Consider the following 20,900-nt stretch of genomic DNA (forward strand, 5'->3'; position numbering starts at 1 on the left):
TTATACCTGCTGGCACCCAAGGCCCAGAAACAGCCCCTCTACCTGCATCTGTCCTTGGCTGCTGCCCTTGCTGACACCCATCTGTAATCTTTTCCATGTTCTTCTTCTTTGGTTAGCCTACTTTCCTCTTTCCTTCTGGATGCCATGTTAGTGTGGGGGTAAAATTTCTGGTATGATTCATCCTCAGAACATGGCCATTCCAATTAAACTTCTTAAGAGCATTTTCTCACAAGAATAAATTTTCTCTTTCCTGTCTTCTATCCACTCCCCTTGGTCTAACATCACTAACCATCCCAACCCATTAACTCCTTAACTTCCTTCCTGGACGAACTTCTTTTTCCACTAATTTTGTTGTAGTGTTGTTAATGTTTTGAATTTGTACTAATTTTGTGTCAATTGTGTATTTTCAGAGACTCGGACGTGGTACGACGCTAGAGGATCAAGGCCGGCCAACAGATGAAGATTCCATTGTCCAGTTATGAAGACTTGCCAACATTGGCCGAAGGTCAGTAACGAGCTGCTTTTGAAGCTCTTTTGGATCCCTTATTTCTATTTATAACTTGGTGAAAGCAACATGAGTGCTTGTTTGACCTGCATAATTTCTGTGTTTTCAAGAAAATGGTTAGGCAAGCGTCAGTCCCACTGTGACGTACGGCAGCCTTCTGGTGAGCAAGGATGGACTGCAGCCAACCATTGAAGAGAGGGTAAGAATAATATTTAAAGCTGCATTAACTGTCTTGATTTCTATTGTCATTTTGACTCCATGAAGATTGCCAGCTCTCTTGATGTCTTGATTTTCTACTGTAGAGATGCAGCCCTCTAACTGCAGCTCTGAAGAGCAGACTGTCAGCTGAAAAAGCCTAAGTGCTGAGAGTTTGGTGGTCAACTGTGACAAATGCAAGGTTAGTAAGATACATTGTGCAGGCCTGGCGCTCTATTTGTTATCTCGATCTTTGTCTCTTCACTTCATTAGTCTTTGCACACATGTTTGACTCGTGTCCACTTTTGGTGTTAACAGGTCAGGATGTTCTGGTTTTCCAGAGGAAGTGGGCACTCGGACCTGCCAGAAGGAGTGCAAAGAGTTCCTGGATGAAGTGCAGCTGACCCAAGCTGTGAAGGTAAGAAGATATACCATGTGTACATCTGACACTCTGTTGGTCTCTGTTACTCTTCTGTGTTGCGAGAGTGCTACTTTGGTTTTGACCTATGTGACATCTTTGTTAACAAGTTTGGTAGGACTGGCCTGGTTGCACAGAAGAAAGAGCAGACTGTCCCCTGCCGACAGGAGTTCTGCGATGCACTGCGGCCAATCCCAGACGTGAGGGTAAGATGCAATGTGTACATTTTGCACTCTGTGCACATTCATAATGGATTTTGCACTTGTTATTATAAAAGACATCTGAACTTTGCACTGGGAGAATTTTGATAACACTATGAAATTAATGAAATATCTTGTTTTCCCTTTTTAGCAGAAGAGTAGGAGGTTTTCCCCAACCCGACGCCAACTGCAGTCATCGTAAGAAGATGCGGTAAGATTTAAACTCTACTTGTTGCAAACTTTGATGAGCTTTTACTCTTGACAATTAATGTTAATGTATCATTTTGTGACCTCTTGACTCTCAATTCAGGAAGCACAGTGAGCAGTCCCAGCCCAGCAGAGCCCAGCCAAGTAGAGCCCAGCTAGCCCAGCAGAGTGCAACAGAAGTGGAAGATAGAAGGACCCAAATCCGTCACCAGGATGCCTAATAGAGAAGATTTTGAATTTATTCTATTCTGTCTCTTTCCTGTCTTCTATCCACTCCCCTCAATCTAACATAACTAACCATCCCAACCCCTAAACTCCTTTATGTCCTTTCCGAACGAACTTCTTTTTTCACTCATTTTGTTGTAGTGTTGTTATTGTTTTGAATTTGCACTAATTTTGTGTCAGTTGTGTATTTTCAGAGACTGGGACGTGGTACGACGCTGGAGGATCAAGGCCGGCCAACAGATGAAGATTCCATTGTCCAGTTATGAAGACCGGCCCACATTGGCCGAAGGTCAGTAACAAGCTGCTTTTGAAGCTCTTTTGGATCCCTTATTTCTATTTATAACTTGATGAAAGCAACATGAGTGCTTGTTTGACCTGCCTAATTTCTGCGTTTTCAGGAGAATGGTTAGGCAAGCATCAGTCCCACTGTGACGTACGGCAGCCTTCTGGTGAGCAAGGATGGACTGCAGCCAACCATTGAAGAGAGGGTAAGAATCATATTTAAAGCTGCATTAACTGTCTTGATTTCTGTTGTCATTTTGACTCCATGAAGATTGCCAGCTCTCTTGATGCCTTGATTTTATACTGTAGAGATGCAGCCTAATGCAGCCCTCTAACTGCAGCTCTGAAGAGCAGACTGTCAGCTGAAAAAGCCTAAGTGCTGAGAGTTCGGTGGTCAACTGTGACAAACGCAAGGTTAGTAAGATACATTGTGCAGGCCTGGCGCTCTATTTGTTATCACGATCTTTGGCTCTTCACTTCATTAGTCTTTGCACAGATGTTTGACTCGTGTCCACTTTTAGTGTTAACAGGTCAGGATGTTCTGGTTTCCCAGAGGAAGTGGGCACTCGGACCTGCCAGAAGGAGTGCAAAGAGTTCCTGGATGAAGTGCGGCTGACCCAAGCTGTGAAGGTAAGAAGACATACCATGTGTACATCTGACACTCTGTTGGTCTCTGTTACTCTTCTGTGTTGCGAGAGTGCTACTTTGGTTTTGACCTATGTGACATCTTTGTTAACAGGTTTGGTAAGACTGGCCTGATTGCACAGAAGAAAGAGCAGACTGTCCCCTGCCGACAGGAGTTCTGCGACTGTGTCAGTAAGTGTGAACCTTTTATTACTCTATGCACTTGATGAATCACTTGATATGAAGTCTGCGTGATTCTTTCATGTCTTGGTTTTGCTCTGCAGAAATGGCTCAAAGTTTCTTGGTGCATACTGAGAGTGAAGCCCTATGATGTGGTGTACTTTGTTTCCCATTCAAATGCGGTGAGGAAGACTATGGCTGGCCTACAGAAGAAGAGGAACAGAAGAGGAGTAACCTACAGAAGAGGAGGACAGATAAAGAGAAGAGGACAGAAGAAGAGGAGAAGAGGAGTCCATTGCCCAGCTATGTCCAATAAACAACATTTGCAATTTGTAAGTATTAAATTGCTTGAATCGAACTTTTGGATCCCTTTTTTATTTATTTTTTTTTTTTATTCAAGGGAGTTTCTTTCTTTGTGTTATTAATGATTAGGTGTCCCTCGGTCCCACTATGATATACAACTCCATGATGAGGATTCTTGTGAGGAGGGATTGACTTAAGTCAACCATTGAAAAGAGGGTAAGACTCAAGTTTTACTACCTGTCTTGTGTGGATTTCTTTCTCAAAGATGAGGATTGTCATCTCTATTGAAATGTTTTCATGTTTTTTTCTCTTTTAGAGATGCAATGTCATGCAGCCTTCTATCTCCCTTTGAAAAATATATACTGATGGCATAGACTGCAGCCAATCCTTTGAGTTAGGGTAAGAATGAATTACATATAAATGCAAATTTTTTCATCTTGTTAGGTCATTTGATTCACTTATGTAGACTGCAACACTTCCTATTTTGTCTGCCGATGTTCATTGTGCCTTAATATGCAATTTTATGTAGCACTTATGGAAACAAAACCTAAGAATGTTATGCTCCCTGCTTTCTTAGGGACTGAGGGGTAGGGTTAAAACAAGCAAAATTATTTCAATCATTAAAAGTCTTCATCTTTACTTTAGGACTTTGAGCTATGGCATTATTGTAGCATGCATTACCCTGGTATATTCTCCCTCACTTCGTTCCTCCTAATATACCGTAAATCAATGAAGTGCTAAATGAATAAATCTCAAACATATTAAGTAGGAATGCTGCTAGTTCCTGCTTTTATTCATTTTTATACTGCTAACACATAATCATTCCTAACTATTATATATAGCCCAAATTCGTTGCACTCAATTGTATCACTATCAGCCATACTAAAATATCTATATCCTAGCGAGTGAGCTTAGGGTGCCATACCCTTTTTAATCATGTGACTTTCAATGAAACTTTTCAAACAGGCTATATAATACCATACTGAACATGATTTTAATTAAGCCGTCAACCAAATATTTAAAATTCATGGTCCTAGGGTCAGGGGTTCAACTACTATGGTAGGATTCTTTGGGTCATGTAGGGAAAGTACATTATTTCTTTGAAAATCTTTGCTCCTGGGTATAAAGCTGATGAACTAAGCTTAGTATGTGGTTATGATGAACAATGGTGCCTCTTCCAAAATTGTGAATTTCATTATCTCTGGACAGGATTCTTTATTGATACTTTATTGATATTTTTTGGTAAAAATACAAAATTTCTTTAAAAATCATTTGGGGCATCTGGGATTCAAAACAGAGTAAAAAAATTGTAATAAACATGGGTATTTTGACCAGAATTAAAAATTAAATGAATGTACTTTTTAGACTCGAGACATTTTTTCATTAGCAGAGGGAGGAACAACCTTGACTACAATATGAACTGAGGAATGTCAGCTGTCAGCTAATGTGAGAAGAATTCATGAAAGTTTTGGTGAGATATAATTTTTATACCCTGTATAATTTCTATACCATCAAAGAAAGTGAGATGATGGTTTTGAGGCTTTCCATTGTAATTAGTTTAACTAACTAACATTTTTCATTCTTTTTAGAAACATTTTTTCTATAAAGGGAACTGTGCAATACATACAAAACTGTGTCATTGTGTTCTGGATCTAAGGCCCTGCATTATTAATGAAGGATTTCTCACCTTGTATTATGGATTTGTGACCCTGTGTTCATTAAGGATCTGTGACCTTTGTTGGGAATTTGTGACCTTGTGTTGGGAATTTGTGATCATGTGTTATGTGTGAAAGATCTCTGAAAATGGTTTAGAATCTGTGATTTTGTGTGATCTGTGACCCTGTGTTAAGGATCTGTGACCTTATGTTGTGAATTTGTGACCTTGTGTTATGTGTTAAAAATCTGACATTTGTTTATCTTCTGTGACCTTGAGTGTAGAATCTGTGACCCTGTGTTAAGGAACAGTGACCATGTGTAAAGTATCTTGAACATTAGTTTCTAAAGCTTTTCTGAGTTTTGTATATAGCTATTGTCTAAATTTGATATATTCTTTTTGATGTGACATTCAGTAAACAATAAAATATAAATTTTCTTGAGTTGTATGGCTAATTTTAAGCATTCAGCCAGTAAACAATAATGTAAGTTTTACAGTGTAAAAGTAAATAAACAAAAATTATAAACCTGAGAATTTTTTAATTGCATTTTACTTGTCAATGGAGCGTATTAAAGTGAAATGACAGTGATGTCTTATTGAACTTATTAAATCTCATATAAATGATATTTATTATTATTACTTCAATATTTCATAATGAGAATAAATAAAATAGTATTACAAGTAAAAGAGTTTTTTTAATCTTTGGAGTATAGCCATCTGAGAAGATATATAGTGTAATTACCTGGTACTTTGAAACAGTGTACCTTTGAACTAAAAAAAGAAGAAGAAATGTGTCTTCTTCTTCTCAAAAGGGTCGCTCCAGTGGCACAGTGGTTAATTAGACCATCCGCTCCAGAGTTGCAAAGGAAGGAGTTGATCCTTATTGTTCGAATCCCACTGTGGGACGTAGAGAAGGTCCTTTTAAAAAGGAGTTGATTGTTATGGTTTGAATCCCACTGTGGGACGTAGGGACGGTCCTTTAGATGAGACCGTATAAATCAAATGCAGTAGGTGCTGGCATAAAAAAGATCCCTTCCTGCTCAATGACTGTAAGTGCCGAGTATAGGAAAAAATTTGCAGTTCTCTACAGGCAAAAGGTGCCGTCTCTACACAAGTGAAAAATTCTCAAGAGGGATGTTAAACAACATACAATCAATCAATCGAAAGGGGGGGGGGGGGGTGCATGGGAGTGTTTATGTTGCAGCTATTGCAGAAAAAAAAACGATAACCTCCTTATGTGCTTGTGTAAATTTTCTGAAACAACTGCACCATTAATGCTCATGCCAAAAACTAAAAAAACACTTTAATATCTACATGTAAGTTACCATTGTAACAGATAATGAAATCTTCACACCCTGGTAATTGAATGACTACCAGTATACAATATTTCCTTTTAATTCACTACATGTATAAGTACTATGGTATTAACAAATAATTTTTAAACTTCCTCTATGATTAGAATAAGAACAATAAATTATTTTTTATACTTTAATTGCTGTTTATTTACCAGCTTTATTTCATTTGCATTGATATTATCACAGTTAGAATTACAAAAGTAACATAAAATGCAAATTACTATACATGTACTTTTCAACAAATATAAACTACCCAAAACTACACATCTAATGTACATTAATGTAATTTGACACCTTGAATGCATTTTTCCTGTCCTTGAATAATGGAAAAAGGATAGGACAATGTCACAGTAAGAAACTTAAATCATCATCTGGCTGGTACTCAACTGGTTCCTTCCCCCTGAAAATTAAATTGTTTAAAAAAGTTATTGATGGCATAACACTCTCATAAGTACATGTATTAAAGTCATAAATGACACATCATTCAATAAAACATGCTTATAATGAAGTGCCAGAAACGTGTGATTTTGCTTTGTTATAATCCTAAACCATTATATCCATTAGTTTCACAATATATTTAAATCCAACGGGAATTGAAAATCACTTTGTGATAAATGTCAATTCATTATAAGGGTGTTCACTATAAGTGTGTTTTACAATTATGAGGTTTATAGGCTCCAATACTGATAACAGAATTAAGACATGCAACATGGCACAGATGACAGATGGGCATTGAGCAGCCCTTGTTCAGAAAAGCTTGTTCAGAAAAGCTCACTTGACTTTTGTTTCGGGTGAGCTAAAAAATAATAATTTTATCATAAATAACAAAAAGTTCAAAAGTGGATGATCTGTTTTACCTGACAAATAACCTAGCCCCTGTTTTGCCTTTTAGTGTTGCTTTATCTCCTTCTACCAGCAGTATACAACCCTCCCTCAGACCCTATCAAAAGTAAAGCTGAAATGAGCTTAGCTTCAAAATACTGTAAAGATTAACATGTATCATTAAAAAGTGTACAATATAACAAATGAAAAAAAAAATCAGCTTAGCTTCAAAATACATATAAGCAGAAATTTTAGCTAGGATTCAATTTTGGCATTTTTAGGGAGAGTGTTGAGATTGCTCTAGAAATAAATATTGCTAACAATTTATACCGTACTAGAGTATACTGTTATCTTCCTATATGCACCATAAAACTGCTAAAATTACTTCTTGCTAAAATTTAATACAATTAATGTACTGATTTTTAAGGACAATTCAATTAATTTGCTTTTCCCTAAAATTTCCACTTACATGGTATAAATCCATAGTTATTTTTATGCAAGATACAATTTTTTCTCCCAGTTGAAGCAAATCCTTACTTTACTGTAAAGATATTGGTTATCAAAAACATAATAGTTGAGAATCTTGAGTTTAGAAAGTATTTACTGACCAGAACTGGTGGACAGGTTTCATACTCATGGTACTGCTTGATTCTGGCCTCCCTGGTTTCCTGCATAAAAGAAATTTCCAAATGAATGTACCTGTATATTTAACTTTAAAAAAGAGATTTTTATGCCCCGCCATGAATATGGCCAGGGCATATAGTGTTTGTCATGTCCGTCTTCCATCCTTCTGTCCTTCCGTCACACTTTGTGTTTAGCTCTGTTCAAAGCTAAGTTTCAAAGAAACTATCCAAGATATTTTCATCAAACTTCATATGCTGATAGATATTGATGAGAGCTATGCAACTGCATCATCATTTTTTGACCTTGACCTTTCCTTTGACCTTGACCTCACTTTTCTTAAATTAGTGTTTAGCTCAGTTTTAAACATACCATTCAAGATGGTGTTATCAAACTTCACATGTTGATACAAACTTGCATGGATGATGCATCTCAGGATGAACAATACCAGACTTGCTTCGGATGTACATTTTCCAGATGAGTGACCAGGTTAAAGTTTTTGGAGCAGGTCCATTCCTAAGGAACTATAAGGCCTACTTGGACCAAACTTGCAAGGATGATGCATCTAAGGATGGACACTACCAGACTTGCTTCGGATGCTGGATCTGACCTATATTTTCATTCCAAAGTAACTATAAGCCCTGCTTGAACCAAACTTGCATGGATGATGCATCTAGGGACCTCACTTTAATGAAATTAGTGTCAAACTTCATATGCTGATACATACTAATGTAAGCAATTCAGCTGCATCACTATTTAAGATATTCTGATCAAATTTTATACACAAACAAATTTTCATGTTGCTTTACTAATATATCCTCAAGGGGCATTCATGTCCTATGGACATATTTCTAGTATATCATGCATTACCACTTCTGATGTCCCTTATATTATTCTAGAGCAGATAGTATAATGCTCATATTGTGTGTTTATTTGCTTTTTTTATCCAATTTGTTAAGCATTCTTCTATTTTTTAAAGCATCATTAAAAGTTTCTTAGTGCAAATAAGTTTACCAGGTAGATCAACCAGGAATCTGTGTATATCTTTAACCATTTTTGTAATAAAATGACAGCTCCTGATTACAAAAGCCATATAACTAGATGTAATATGTGCCCATTTCATTTTACATATATAGTACATATACAGTGCATACCCCCATGTGTTTACTGCTGGGATCCGGGTCCAGGTAATGAGGGTTTATGTTAAAGGGCACAAGTCCGATGGCACCAAACGAAGGCGGGTACACTATGGGCATGTCATTAGTGGTGTTGATACTACGTGTTGCCACATTAGTCCCAGCACTGGAGCCAATGTAAGGCACATTCTCCTACAAGATAAATTGCATCATTTTAATGGCGTGTTTCCTTGAATGTGACATTAAAGAGGCAAATTTTGGGGAAATAGTTTTTCCTTTAATTTTGAAAGTCATACATGTATCATTCCACATTTCTACGAGAAAATTAGATTTTTTGATAATGTTCAGGTAATGGAATTTCGGAAATACACTTTTATTCCCCAGTGTTTTACTGGTTAGGGGTTTATTGCTTTAGGAATACCCTGATGTTACCTTTGTTACTCTTTCTCTGATCACCTCCACAATCTTTTCATCATACAAAGTCTTTAGCAGCCTGAAGGTATTCCCTCCACCTATGAAAAGAGAAATCCTTTTAACAATCCAAAATCTCCAAGGTTTTCAGAATCAAATATTACACAAAAATCTAATTATTTCTCATTAAAATTTACCTATGAATATGGCTTGGGCAGACTTAACTGCATCTACAGCATTTTTGTGTTCATGAATTCCATCAAGGTCATATCCTTCAAATACAAAAGACAAAAATATAGAAACTGTATCATTTCAGCTAGAACTAAAAAAAAATAAAGCTTTTAAAACATTACATTTTTATTAATCATTTAACTGAAGCTTATAAAGGTACAATATAAAATACAGTGTATCTGTTACCCATCTCATTGAATGCTGTCTTTGCAATTTTGGTGTATCCATCTCTGTCATGTAGTGCATATGGAACAAACAAAACCTTCTGAACAGAACTGTAAAAGGAGAAAATGCAGAATTATCTGTTGAGAATAAACTTGACCAGAAAAGGATTCAAATCTAGGCCCTCTGAATCACTAGTCAGGTGCTCTACCAGCTAAGCTATCTGATCAAACTTTCCTGGTTGACACACTAATCCCTCCTTAAAGATCTTCCCCTCCCTCAGACTCCTCAAAACACCAACCAGGCTCATCCATGTCAGGTCTTTCACTTGTCACTTAGGCATAGAGGCACCAAATTATCTTTCACTGAGAGGAGAAAATGTGACAATTCAGATCCTGGTACCTAGATCCCTGGGTGACTAGTCAGCTGCTCAACCAGGCTCAACCAAATGGCTAACGGCAACTGAATCTGCTGTAACCCACACATGTAACATTGATGGGGAAATTTTGGAAAGCCCCAGCATGATTCAACCCCCCTATCCCCACCTCTCCCAAAACTATAGACAGGTACTCCAACAACTCAGCTATATCTGGCACCAGTGATCAAAATTGCTTGAGCACTATGTTTGGCTAGCTGTCATATCAAACTGTGAAGGGGGAAAACTCTGACATAATCTTAACATTCATTTCCTGGATTTTGAGCTGTACCAAACAGGCATGGCAATGGCAGATAGTAAACCTGAGCATTGTTTTGAAAAAAAAAGTCAAACTACTTTTCTTTATGAGAAAAGAACAACTGCAATTAAATTACGACAACAAGTGAAATATTCTTTTACTTTTTACCTGTTTGATATTATCAATTATAATACTGTACCATCATCTAAAACAAGATGTGTTTGTTGAGTGAGTGATGCCCCTGACTGATGCCCCTATATGGCAGCTTATGGTAAGGGTTGAATTTTCTCAAATGCACGTCAAACTCCAAAGGTCAAGGTCAAAATTATTGGTACCCAAAGAAAGGTAAATGTCATAAAAATATACTGGTGAAATATGAAAGCCTTAGTTCTACTGTTCAAAAGTTATGACCAAGGTTAAAGTTTTTAAAAAGTGGGCCAAACTCTAAGGTCAAAAGGTCCAAACTATTTATACCCACTGAAATTCTTGTCACAATGAATACACATGTAAAGTATGATCGAAAGCCCTAGCACCAACTGTTTAAAATTCATGACCTAAGTTAAAGTGTGATAACTTTTTCTAAAAGTGGGTCAAACTCCAAGGTCAAGGTCAAATTGGTGGTACCCAAGGAAAGGTCTTGTCACAAGGTATACATCTGTGAAATATGAAAGCCATAGGCCCACCCACTCAAATATTAAAGTTTTTTTTCGGACAGACAGACAGGTAGACAGACAGGTCAAAAGCTTTACATTGTGTATATATAGGCCTACCCCCGAATCTTCGATTACGGGGGCATAAAACGATAAGATCGATATGGCATCACATGGTAGACCTACAACGATTAATCTACACGCCCCCCTTTTCATTTACAGAGCTAACTTTAATTTGGTAAAGAAATAAAAATGTTTTAAGTTTTCAACAGACAGATGTTTAACTTACTTGGACAGAAAACTTTTAATCTGGTCCTTACAGTGATCTAGATAACCGCCTCCGTGAAGCGTTGAATTGGAAATCAAAAGCAAACGCCTCATGACTGTAAATTGAAAGTGAAAGTACCGGTAGGTAAAACCAAGAGAGGCCCATGGGCCACATCGCTCCACAGGGGCGTGTCAGGAAATATTTATCTTCTTTTAATATAGTTACCCCTACTATAAAAATTACACAAGTATTTTATAGTAGAGGTTACTATATTAAAAGAAGATAAATATTTCGTGACAAGCCCCTGTGATCGCTCACTTGAGCACATGGGCTAGTTAAAAAACACAAATCAGCTCAGAAAAGTTGACTTTACTTGTTTGGGTGAAAGGGGGGAGGGGGATGGGGTGAAATTTTTTTTATTACCTGAGAATGTCACTATATCAATAAAGCATACATGTATAATTTTTGCAATATTTTGAGAAGAAGAGTTTATATATATATTATATTTCTATATAAAAATTTGATTGCCCTTTATGGCCCCACCTTTCCCCCAAGGGTCATGATATGAACAAAATTAGATTAACTCTAAGTAATAGTTAGATCATATTAAGTAAAATTTTAGTGGTTAAGCCCTTCTTAACCACTAAAATTTTACTTAATATGATCTAACTTACTTAGAACCTATTTTTCATTGGCTAATAAGTCAGCGCGCGGAGTTACCATGGTTATTGCATAGACATAAAATCTTAACAATTAAGTGATCAACTTAATGGAAAATTTAGCAGTTGCTGATTGGAGGAAAAAGTGGATTAGGTTCTAACTGAGGATGTTTCCATATTAATATCACAAATCATAGCTTTGCTGATCTTGAGAAGAAGATTTTTAAATGATTTTCCCTATGCATTCCTATGTAAAACTTTGATCAGCCATTGTGGCCCCGCCCTATCCTCGGAGGTCTTGATTTGAACAAACTTGAATCTACACTACATGTACCACATGATGCTTCCACATGAGTGTCATCTATCCTCATCCAATGGTTTTGGAGAAAAAGATTTTAAAAGATTTTTCCTGTAAAACTTTGTCAGCCCCGGGGGTCATGATTTGAACAAACTTGAATTTACACTACATGAGGGTGCTTCCACATGAAATTCATCTTTCCTGGTCCAATGGTTCAGGAGAAGAAGAGTTTTTTTTTTAAATGTCCACATATATATATTTCTATGTTAAAATTTGATCATTCATTATGGCCCCGCCATATCCCCGGGGGTCATGATTTGAATAAACTTGAATATACACTACCTGGGGATGCTTCCACATGAGTGTCGTCTTTCCTGGCCCAGTGCTTCTGGAGAAGAAGATATAAAAAAAATCCTATATATGTATTTCTATGTAAAACTTTGAGCAGACATTATGGATCAGCCCTACCCCGGGGGTCATGGTCTGAACAAACTTGAATCTACACTACCTGAGGATACTTCCAATTGGGTTTCATCTTTCCTGGGCCTCGTAATAAGCAGATTTACTTTTGTATTCATATGAAGCAGAATTCATTTAGGGCGCTTTACAGCGAAATACGAAATGGCGGTTAAATTTTCAATAGCCTGCTGGATAGCTCAATAGGGTATTTAATTTGGTCTACCAAGTATCACATTAGGTTTGAATCTAGGTCACAAGGTTACTCAGGTGTATCATTGGTTTTTACAGGTAAATGTGAGTTGATTTCAATGTTGTATGAAGCCACATGTATGTGCCAAAGTGTTATACAGTAAATACATGCAATACTTTTCTTTAATTGCACATACTTTTTGCAGAATTAGTGAATGACAGCCCCCCCCCCCCCCCTTTTCCATTCTTACAAAAGGTATTGTTAACAAAGTCAGGATAAAGTTAGCTCCTCACTTTTCCCACTTTATGGATTATACATAAACAGGCACATAAACTGAATAATATCATAAATACTTCGAATGATATAAATAGCACATGTAAAATGTATTAAATTAATTATGATGAACATTTCTACACCCATCAAATTTCTCTATTCATATCTGTTACTCTCTGAATAACTGAAATTTGAATTGATAAAGGGCTTGTTTTACAAAAGAAATTATGGATAAGACTAGGTACTCTTGCTATTTATTCTATTCTTTATATATTCAATTCTTATTTTATTCTTTCATATTTTAAAAAATAACTAAGTAATAGTTATATTTATTAAGTAAAATTTTAGTGGTTAAGAATAGAGGCAAATATTAAAGGCATATCATAATTAGAGAATTCTTCACTGCTATGAGAGTTAAAAACTTTTAGTTATATATATTAATTATTTTTAAACCTATATTAATAATTCTAGCAAAACTATAAAATCAAAAATCATGGATGATGAGATTTTAACGTACAACAAATAGTGTACTCAAATGTATTTGAATGCTGCATTAAGCAATGTTAAGCAGTTTAATCTAAAACATGGGTGCTGGTGCTATTGTTTACTAACATTTGTCTAAAAGAGAAATTTTACCCTGTAATATGAAATTACTGTTATGTTAATTATGAAAATAGATTACAATGGGTTTTTATAATGGAAGTGACAAGACTTGATAGCAATTAGAAGTGTGCAGAATATATTCATTATTGAAGCGCTGGAATACAATTTTACTGAAAAAAATATTTCAATTAAAGAAAAGTATTGCATGTATTACAGCATAAAACTTAAGCACATACATGTGGCTTCATACAACATTGAAATCAACTCACATTTACCTGTAAAAACCAATGATACACCTGAGTAACCTTGTGACCTAGATTCAAACCTAATGTGATACTTGGTAGACCAAATTAAATACCCTATTGAGCTATCCAGCAGGCTATTGAAAATTTAACTGCCATTTCGTATTTCGCTGTAATAGTGTGACAGGTCGGCAGAGGATGTTTCTCCTCCCTGGTATACCAGATTCCACCTTTGATATTTTATACGCTGTTCGTTATCTAAATAATTCCATCAAGCCTAAAATGTCTCAGCCACAGAAATCACAATCTTTGTACGTCCCTTTGTGTGCTCTTGTGCATGTATAAATATTAAATATTGCATCATTTTTATCATCATCATCTGTCTCTCTCTCTTCTGAAACTTTGTGTAGATCTTCGTCCAAAGTTTATATTAAGAACAAAATTATAAATATTGCGTTTATTATTTTTATTCTCAACAACAAAAAAGACACAACAAATGTACATTTTGTTATCTTAAACAACCTTAATTACAAAACACAAGGTCAAATGCCAAGCAAAAATTAATGTCCCCATGTATGAGAGTCTCTCTTACTATAGGAATGATATGCTGCAAAAAATGCGCATTCCATAAAATTGTAGTTTAAAAGCTGCAGTTAAAACTGCCATTATTAAAAAAATCTATAAAAAAAAGTTTGATTTCTTCGATAATTATAAAATGTGGTTATAAATAAGCATTGTGTCTAATGTATGGTAAAATATCTACCTCTAAAATGGCACCAATGAGACGAAGTATTGCAATATCTGTAATACTATAGGTGGTGAAAACCGAACACCAGTCCGATGACTAGATTATGCAATCATGTGAGCATCAATTAAAACTATTCCCTGTTTACAAATACACCATCCTTAAAAATAACGTGTACGTATAATTCGTGTCTAAAGCAAATTAAAGGACTAGTCCATGAACACAACACAAAAAGCAAAACAAGTCCAATCGTTCAATAACCAATAAATCGATGATTTTGATGCAAAAAAATCCTACTCTACATAAAAAAAAAATCTGCGATACGACTTTATTCTGGATTAGGCAGTAAACTCATCAAGGCAGTGCTTTGAACAAAGACGAGGATAAACGTATTAGGGACTCAGGCGAAGAGACAAAAGTTTTAGTATAAATCATTGTAAACACAAAAGCGCAATGAATAAAAATAAATAAATCACAACACGATTTCAATTTGTACAAACCCAATCTGAGCATAGAAAACATGATAAAACCATGTATAATTTCTTCTCTGAAAGAAATGCCGATTGTGTGTCAAGTGGACCCATTTACATTGAATTTGATTTTCACTTGTAAACCATGAAATTTATTAACCCGGTCTGGATGAAATCGCCTGCACCATTCCTTTTTGCAGGACGGCCCCGTTTTCTTCCCTAAGCACTGCGGGCCACACCAGATAATCCACAACATCGCCCTCAATGGTGTAAAAGTTGTATTTTTCCCTATCTACGGGGGTTCCGTGTCTGACTTTGAACTGTAAATACATAGGCGGATCTTGGACTACCATTTCCCAGCTGATGGCCAGACATTTTGTGATGTAGGGGGCGATATCCTTCACTTCCTTCATATGGAAACTCCTGAGGTGTCGGGACTTCTGGAAATCTAAGACACTTAGGAAGTCCTAAAAAATAATAACACGACATAATATAAATTAAAATGACTAATTTAACAATGCTTAAGATGTGCTAAATTAAAGGATCGCGCAATATTTTCATTTTTAAAAAGTGCAATGCATTCTTACATCGTACAAACTGTCTAGAAAATCTCGGGATGGATCTTTCCGGAACTGGACAATCTGTTGACGAAGACTTGGCGGTATGTTCTCTGGCGTTGACTGTTTCTGTATAATAATATTCTTACATAAATTCTAAAATTAGATATCGTAAAATATAGAAAACAACACTAAATCTGCAAACAAAACAAACTGAAGACAGATAAAATGAAAAACAGAATTGCGCGGGCTTGTTACTTACGGATGATGGAGATCGTCTGCTGATGCTGTTACGTCCGTGTGCGACGGAAGGATTGGTCAACAGCGAGTACACCGAATCCAATTGTTGTCTGGCTGTTCTGCGACAATGGAGGTATGCTTCCTGGAAAACAAAATCATAAAAATACTTAGCAACAATCCTAAATACGTCACAAGAAATTCACAGTTAAAAAAGATCATGCGTACTGAGAAAATCAGAATTTCAAGGAAATGTGGAACTTACGGTGCAGAAGTCCATTAGTATTTGTAACGATTTCTTTTCCTCTCTTTTGAATACTGTTGTAAGTTTTTCGTAGGCTTCCCGCCAAAGGCCACCATAGAGTTCCACAGAGAACCGCTCTGAGATTTTGCGAAGACGATCTATGTCGTCTGCGAGAGGGGCTTGGGGATGGAGGGAGGAGGCACCATTCACTTTCACTGGACTGGTACCATTGTGTTTCTTACTTTCTTGTTCATGTAACCTGTAAATATTATTTTTATCAGTATTTATACCTATATTTATAAAAATCCAAACTGCTTAATTTTTTTTGTCCGTTTTTGAAGTCAGATTCGGCATGATGACCAAATTTCTTAAAATAGCAAATCAGTTAAATTTATTTCTAATTTTGAAGCAACCTGTTCAAACCCTCTGCATAGAGTTAATTATTTTTCACAACTCTCCGCAAGAAACTATTTTCAATTCGAAAGTATTTACCTTTTCATAAGTTCCTCGTTGAGTTTTTTGGCTTCCCGGAGTTTCTTCTCCGCTTTGTTACAGGCTTCTTCTTTTTCTTTGATCAATGAAGTCATCGTCTGAATTTTAATTCCCTGGACTTTAATTTCCTCGTTCAGAGTTGAATGTTTCCTTATGGAATTTTCTAACTCTGCTTCTTTTTCACCGTGAGCAACGGACAATTCGTCCATCTTCCGCTTCAAGTTTTCAACTTCTGTCATGAGCAACGATAGCTGTGTTGACATTTGAGCCTTCTCTTTTTCCACTCGGACTAAATTTGTCTTCTTTCCTTCTAGTTCTATTTCTAGTTTCTTTATTTTACTCAATAAGATAGTGTTTTCCTTTTTTGTTTTGTCCAAAGCAAGGGATTCTTCATTATGAAGATCTTCCAGGTTGTCTTTGTCAACTTCCAGACGAATGATTCGTAATTCTAGTTCATCTATATGGTGTCTTAGCGTTGTTACGTCTTTGTTGACCAGTTTCTGGGATTCGTCCAAGCTGTCTATCCGCGGAGTTATATCCTCTTCGTTTGGCGTAACCTTTGTGGACTCAATATTGTCAATTCTAGGGGCAAGATTACAGCACAACTTACTGATTTCCTCAAATGACTCTAAAATTTGCTGTCTCTCTTTGAGAGCAAGTCCTAATCTTTCTTCCACCTCATCTTTAAACTTATCACCTTCTTTTGACACAGATTTCTTCAACTTTTCATATTCAGCATTTGTTTCTTTTTCTTTTGCTTGAAGTTGTTTGTAAGAATCTTCCAAACTTTTGATTTTCTCTTCTAATTGTGATTTTTCTTTTGATATATTTTTTAGTTTCTCATTCTCTGATACGTTTTCTCTGAGTTTGATATTTTCTGTTCTGAGTTGTGCAATCTCGGATTTCAGTTTCTCTATCTGTTCCTCTGCTGCTTTGTCTACGACCTCTCCACCTTTTTCCACCATGGGAGCCTTCATCTCCACGTTGGGTGCCTTCATATCCACGGTGGGTGCCTTCGTCTCCACGGTCGACACTTTCTTTTCAACCTCATCTGTCACGGTGACAATTGTAATTTGAGGCTTCTGTTCAATTTCCTTTTCAGCTTCTTTATCCTTCTCTTGTGGTGAATTAACTTCTGTTTCTTTTATTTCTGTTTTGGTTTCTTCGTTTTCTTTAGTTTTATCCTTCCGATCCTGTAGTTTAATTTCCAGTTCTTTAATCAAAGGACTTTTAGGCTCCTCAGGCGGGGGTACCTCCACCTCTTCTTTCTCTTCTTTATGAACATCTCCATTTAACTGTATACGAAAGAAATCACCAAAACTCAACTATACTTGTGACACTAGAATATTTTCACATGTTTTGATTTAGCATACGTTTCGCTTTTCAAATTATTAAAATACTAGCAATTGTTAAATCGATATTTATGTGTATATTTTCACTCCGTGTTAATAAAGTATGATAATAAACAGTTTTCACTGCCGGTAAAAAAGTGAAAGCACATTTTGTTGTGGCATATTGAATATAACCCCTACAGTGCAACACGTTGTTAATAAAGCACACAAGTTGTTAATTAGGTAATTACCTGAGCTTTATCTGGAACACTTTCTTCCAATGGCGGTTTTCTCTCATCCTCGATGGGAACTGGAACCTGTTCTTTCCTTTTGGCGTTTTTCTGCAATAAAACGGGAAAATATTTTTGAATTAATAACCGGTCCCCTGAGATCGTTGGGTCATGGTCATGAAGTGTGCAATAAGACGGATCTCCTGCGAAGATTATCCAGCTGTTAAATGTTTGCTAAATGTTTTGTTTTAAAGCGTTTAACACGTTTTGAAAAGATTTTACGGTTTGTGAACAGCCAGGTTAATCTGGATTATTCCGTTGTAGCTATCAAATAGCCATATCATCAGTAATTTTCAAACATTAATTAAGGTTTAATAGTGTTTTTTAATGTGAATGTTAAGTCTTCTGTGTAAGTGTCTACGTGTGACCTTTTCCGATATACGTTTGAAAACATCATTAATTCGACATTAACACATTTGACAGATCGATATTCTTAATTTTGTCTACGTTCACACAAAGAAGCTGGGAAAAAACGGAATCGATTTTGACATCCAACCAAAATGACCAATTTTCTCCATTTATGTAAATCGCTGATTCAGTTTACATAATGTTTTGTACCATAATTATTTTGCCTGAATTTGATTATGGTGTAATTTTGGATCAAAGATGTAAATGTCTGAATTGCTGAAATAATCTGATTTTGCATAATACTAGTATTTTTACTAATATAAACCGCATAATAAATGCATATGCATACGATATTGTGGTTTTTCATTTATTTACCAGTAACATTATTATTTCTATTCCCCGAATGTTATGTTGAATAAAATCCATAAATTATTTCCTGCATTGGGAAAAATTAAACTTAACTACACGCAACAGGAAATATGAATGGTGAAAGAAATTTAAGAACGTCCCGCAATTCATATTTCTTTAATAACTCGGCCAGTTTCTTGTTATCTTAAAAATGCTTATACACATGTAACTACAGTGATGTTTTAAACAACATTGTGAAATACTTAATTACCATATCATAAATCGCACACAAACATGCACGTTTTATTTATACAGTTAAACAAAGAAAATCAATGCAAAGCGAGGCAATAAAAGAAGCTATTGACAATCACATCTCTCAGTATAATTCCCAAAAATGATTAAAGTAAGACTAAATTATTGCTTACCGATCTATCTTTGGGTTCCTTATTCCCTCTTTTAACCTTGCTTTTCTTCCCAAAACATGAAAACAGGCTAGACATGGCTGCTTCACGACTCGACTTCCCTAGATCGATTTACAAAGGATGTTCGGGTAATCAGATCTTTCCTTGATCCGGGGGTTAATCTTATCTATCCGTGATAAGACTGTATTTGTTAATCACACGGACACATCCACCCGTTAATCGGTCAAAATCCCCCACATGTTCGCATCAGTATTGCACATAGCCACTGTTTATTAATATAAATAATGAATTATGCAGGGTCGGGGAGGAGTTATTATTTCGGTCGGTATATGCACGATAATGGTGAATTCTACACTAACTTCAAAATTTTGTGTTTTTGGTATAAAAACAGTGTTGCACAGGGGGAAATATAAATTCTCAGTGCTGGTTAGTTCATTGACAGTGTCTGACAGGTTGAGTTATTTACTCTTTATATATACAACGGTTTCTACAGTTGAGTATACTCTATCTCTCTGTACTGACACATGGCCACTCATGTGTAATTAAGAGCTGACTATGTACACATGTCAATTTCGGTGATTACACATAAATGTGCTAATTATTGTGACATGCTGAGTACAGTTATATGGGCCTATAATTGCACCATTTCATTTTTTTATGATATTACTTTTTATTTTATAAAATTACCCGTGATAATAATGAGATAATAATTAGATAGGCGAATCTTTTTTTTACACATGCAGTAAAACACATTACTTCTGTTCAATTGAATAATAGAATATTTTTTTCTTTATATAAAAGATAATGTACTGAGGGTATACAGATAATCATTTGTTAGAGTTTGTATAATCAAAATGGACGACCCCCTTCATCTTTGCAATAAAAAAACATTTAATCTTTTTTTTTTTTTAAATTTAAACAGTTGTGAAAAAATGCCGTTTACATTTATCAAGGAAAAAGATATACTGAATTTGTAATAAATGTGGCGGGAAAACATAACCAGTCCCGTGCTTAATTGTGATTTACCGTAATGTAGTATCACTGCCGTTCTGGTGTAATTTCAGAGAGAGAGAGAGAGAGAGAGAGAGAGAGAAAGAGAGAGATGCTCCCTGGTTCATCAATAAAAAGAGCAGGATGCATATTAAGAAAAAAAATTGATCAGTAATTACTTCAATGGCTTGTATGACAAGGATTTTTAAAAATTGATTTGAGAGAGTGTCTGGGAGCTGTAGCCCTCCCCATAGCAAGAGTTTACTTTTCACTCAGTACAGGCACGTAGTATCGGGGGAGGGGGGGGGGGGGTAGCTGCAACCCTACTTTTCAGACATAAGTTAATTCTTACTAGGGCCTATAAAAATGTTCATGAATGTCCGTTTGCCCCCTTCCCCGCTTTTTGTTGCTGTATTATCAAGTGGTTGCAGTATTGTCAACATGGTCAAGTGTGTGAGTAAAAAAAAAGAAAAACAGCTGCTGAAAGAAGTTGGATCTTACAGCGAAATACGAAATGGCGGTTAAATTTTCAATAGCCTGCTGGATAGCTCAATAGGGTATTTAATTTGGTCTACCAAG

The 20,900-nt window shown here is 36.0% G+C and overlaps 2 protein-coding genes and 3 long non-coding RNA genes across 6 annotated transcripts; 3 read left to right on the top strand and 2 right to left on the bottom strand.

The window, feature by feature from the left end:
• Window positions 1-617: 617 nt before the first annotated feature.
• On the top strand, window positions 618-1,121 carry LOC134245979 (uncharacterized). Its single transcript, XR_009987562.1, has 3 exons — window positions 618-704; window positions 808-902; window positions 1,019-1,121. It is a non-coding gene; the product is annotated as an uncharacterized LOC134245979 (long non-coding RNA).
• Window positions 1,122-1,228: 107 nt separating this feature from the next.
• Window positions 1,229-3,068, top strand: LOC134245978 (uncharacterized). Its single transcript, XR_009987561.1, has 8 exons — window positions 1,229-1,324; window positions 1,470-1,529; window positions 1,629-2,039; window positions 2,149-2,238; window positions 2,342-2,446; window positions 2,563-2,662; window positions 2,772-2,848; window positions 2,941-3,068. It is a non-coding gene; the product is annotated as an uncharacterized LOC134245978 (long non-coding RNA).
• Window positions 3,069-3,286: 218 nt separating this feature from the next.
• LOC134245987 (uncharacterized) lies at window positions 3,287-4,619 on the top strand. The gene is made up of 3 exons (XR_009987564.1): window positions 3,287-3,355; window positions 3,456-3,538; window positions 4,527-4,619. It is a non-coding gene; the product is annotated as an uncharacterized LOC134245987 (long non-coding RNA).
• A 1,653-nt stretch (window positions 4,620-6,272) lies between these two features.
• On the bottom strand, window positions 6,273-11,279 carry LOC134245981 (alpha-aspartyl dipeptidase-like). The gene is made up of 8 exons (XM_062728210.1): window positions 11,145-11,279; window positions 9,556-9,644; window positions 9,336-9,410; window positions 9,160-9,239; window positions 8,746-8,919; window positions 7,579-7,638; window positions 7,006-7,088; window positions 6,273-6,548 (listed from the first exon to the last, which is right to left on the bottom strand). The coding sequence occupies exons 1-8, from the start codon at window positions 11,234-11,236 to the stop codon at window positions 6,494-6,496; spliced, it is 708 nt and encodes a 235-aa protein (XP_062584194.1). The 5' UTR covers window positions 11,237-11,279; the 3' UTR covers window positions 6,273-6,493.
• Window positions 11,280-14,296: 3,017 nt separating this feature from the next.
• On the bottom strand, window positions 14,297-19,623 carry LOC134246000 (uncharacterized). 2 transcript variants are annotated; one of them, XM_062728248.1, is made up of 7 exons: window positions 19,335-19,623; window positions 18,175-18,264; window positions 16,593-17,887; window positions 16,122-16,359; window positions 15,882-16,001; window positions 15,650-15,748; window positions 14,297-15,529 (listed from the first exon to the last, which is right to left on the bottom strand). In XM_062728248.1, exons 1-7 carry the CDS (start codon window positions 19,407-19,409, stop codon window positions 15,218-15,220), a joined length of 2,229 nt encoding a protein of 742 aa, XP_062584232.1. In that variant the 5' UTR covers window positions 19,410-19,623; the 3' UTR covers window positions 14,297-15,217. The 2 variants fall into 2 exon arrangements, with proteins under 2 accessions (XP_062584232.1, XP_062584231.1); XM_062728247.1 differs by having other exon boundaries at window positions 15,650-15,775.
• Window positions 19,624-20,900: the final 1,277 nt, after the last annotated feature.

Source organism: Saccostrea cucullata, unplaced genomic scaffold (genome assembly GCF_032062105.1).
Source record: "Saccostrea cucullata isolate Sc308-1 unplaced genomic scaffold, CSIRO_AGI_Scuc_v1 ctg342, whole genome shotgun sequence".
NCBI classification, from domain to species: domain Eukaryota; kingdom Metazoa; phylum Mollusca; class Bivalvia; order Ostreida; family Ostreidae; genus Saccostrea; species Saccostrea cuccullata.

Bases quoted from the DNA above. Each gene is read 5' to 3' on its own strand.
- LOC134245981 (XM_062728210.1), bottom strand. From the start codon at position 11,236: ATGAGGCGTTTGCTTTTGATTTCCAATTCAACGCTTCACGGAGGCGGT. The intron at 7,639-8,745 runs GTATGCACTGTA...TCTTTTATGCAG, and splicing joins CCAGCAGTAAACACATGGGG to GAAACCAGGGAGGCCAGAAT. The intron at 6,549-7,005 runs GTAAAACAGATC...TTTAATTTTCAG, and splicing joins GGGGCTAGGTTATTTGTCAG to GGGGAAGGAACCAGTTGAGT.
- LOC134246000 (XM_062728247.1), bottom strand. From the start codon at position 19,409: ATGTCTAGCCTGTTTTCATGTTTTGGGAAGAAAAGCAAGGTTAAAAGA. The intron at 18,265-19,334 runs GTAAGCAATAAT...GTTTTATTGCAG, and splicing joins AGGAACCCAAAGATAGATCG to AAAAACGCCAAAAGGAAAGA. The intron at 16,002-16,121 runs GTAAGTTCCACA...TTTGTTTTCCAG, and splicing joins TACTAATGGACTTCTGCACC to GAAGCATACCTCCATTGTCG.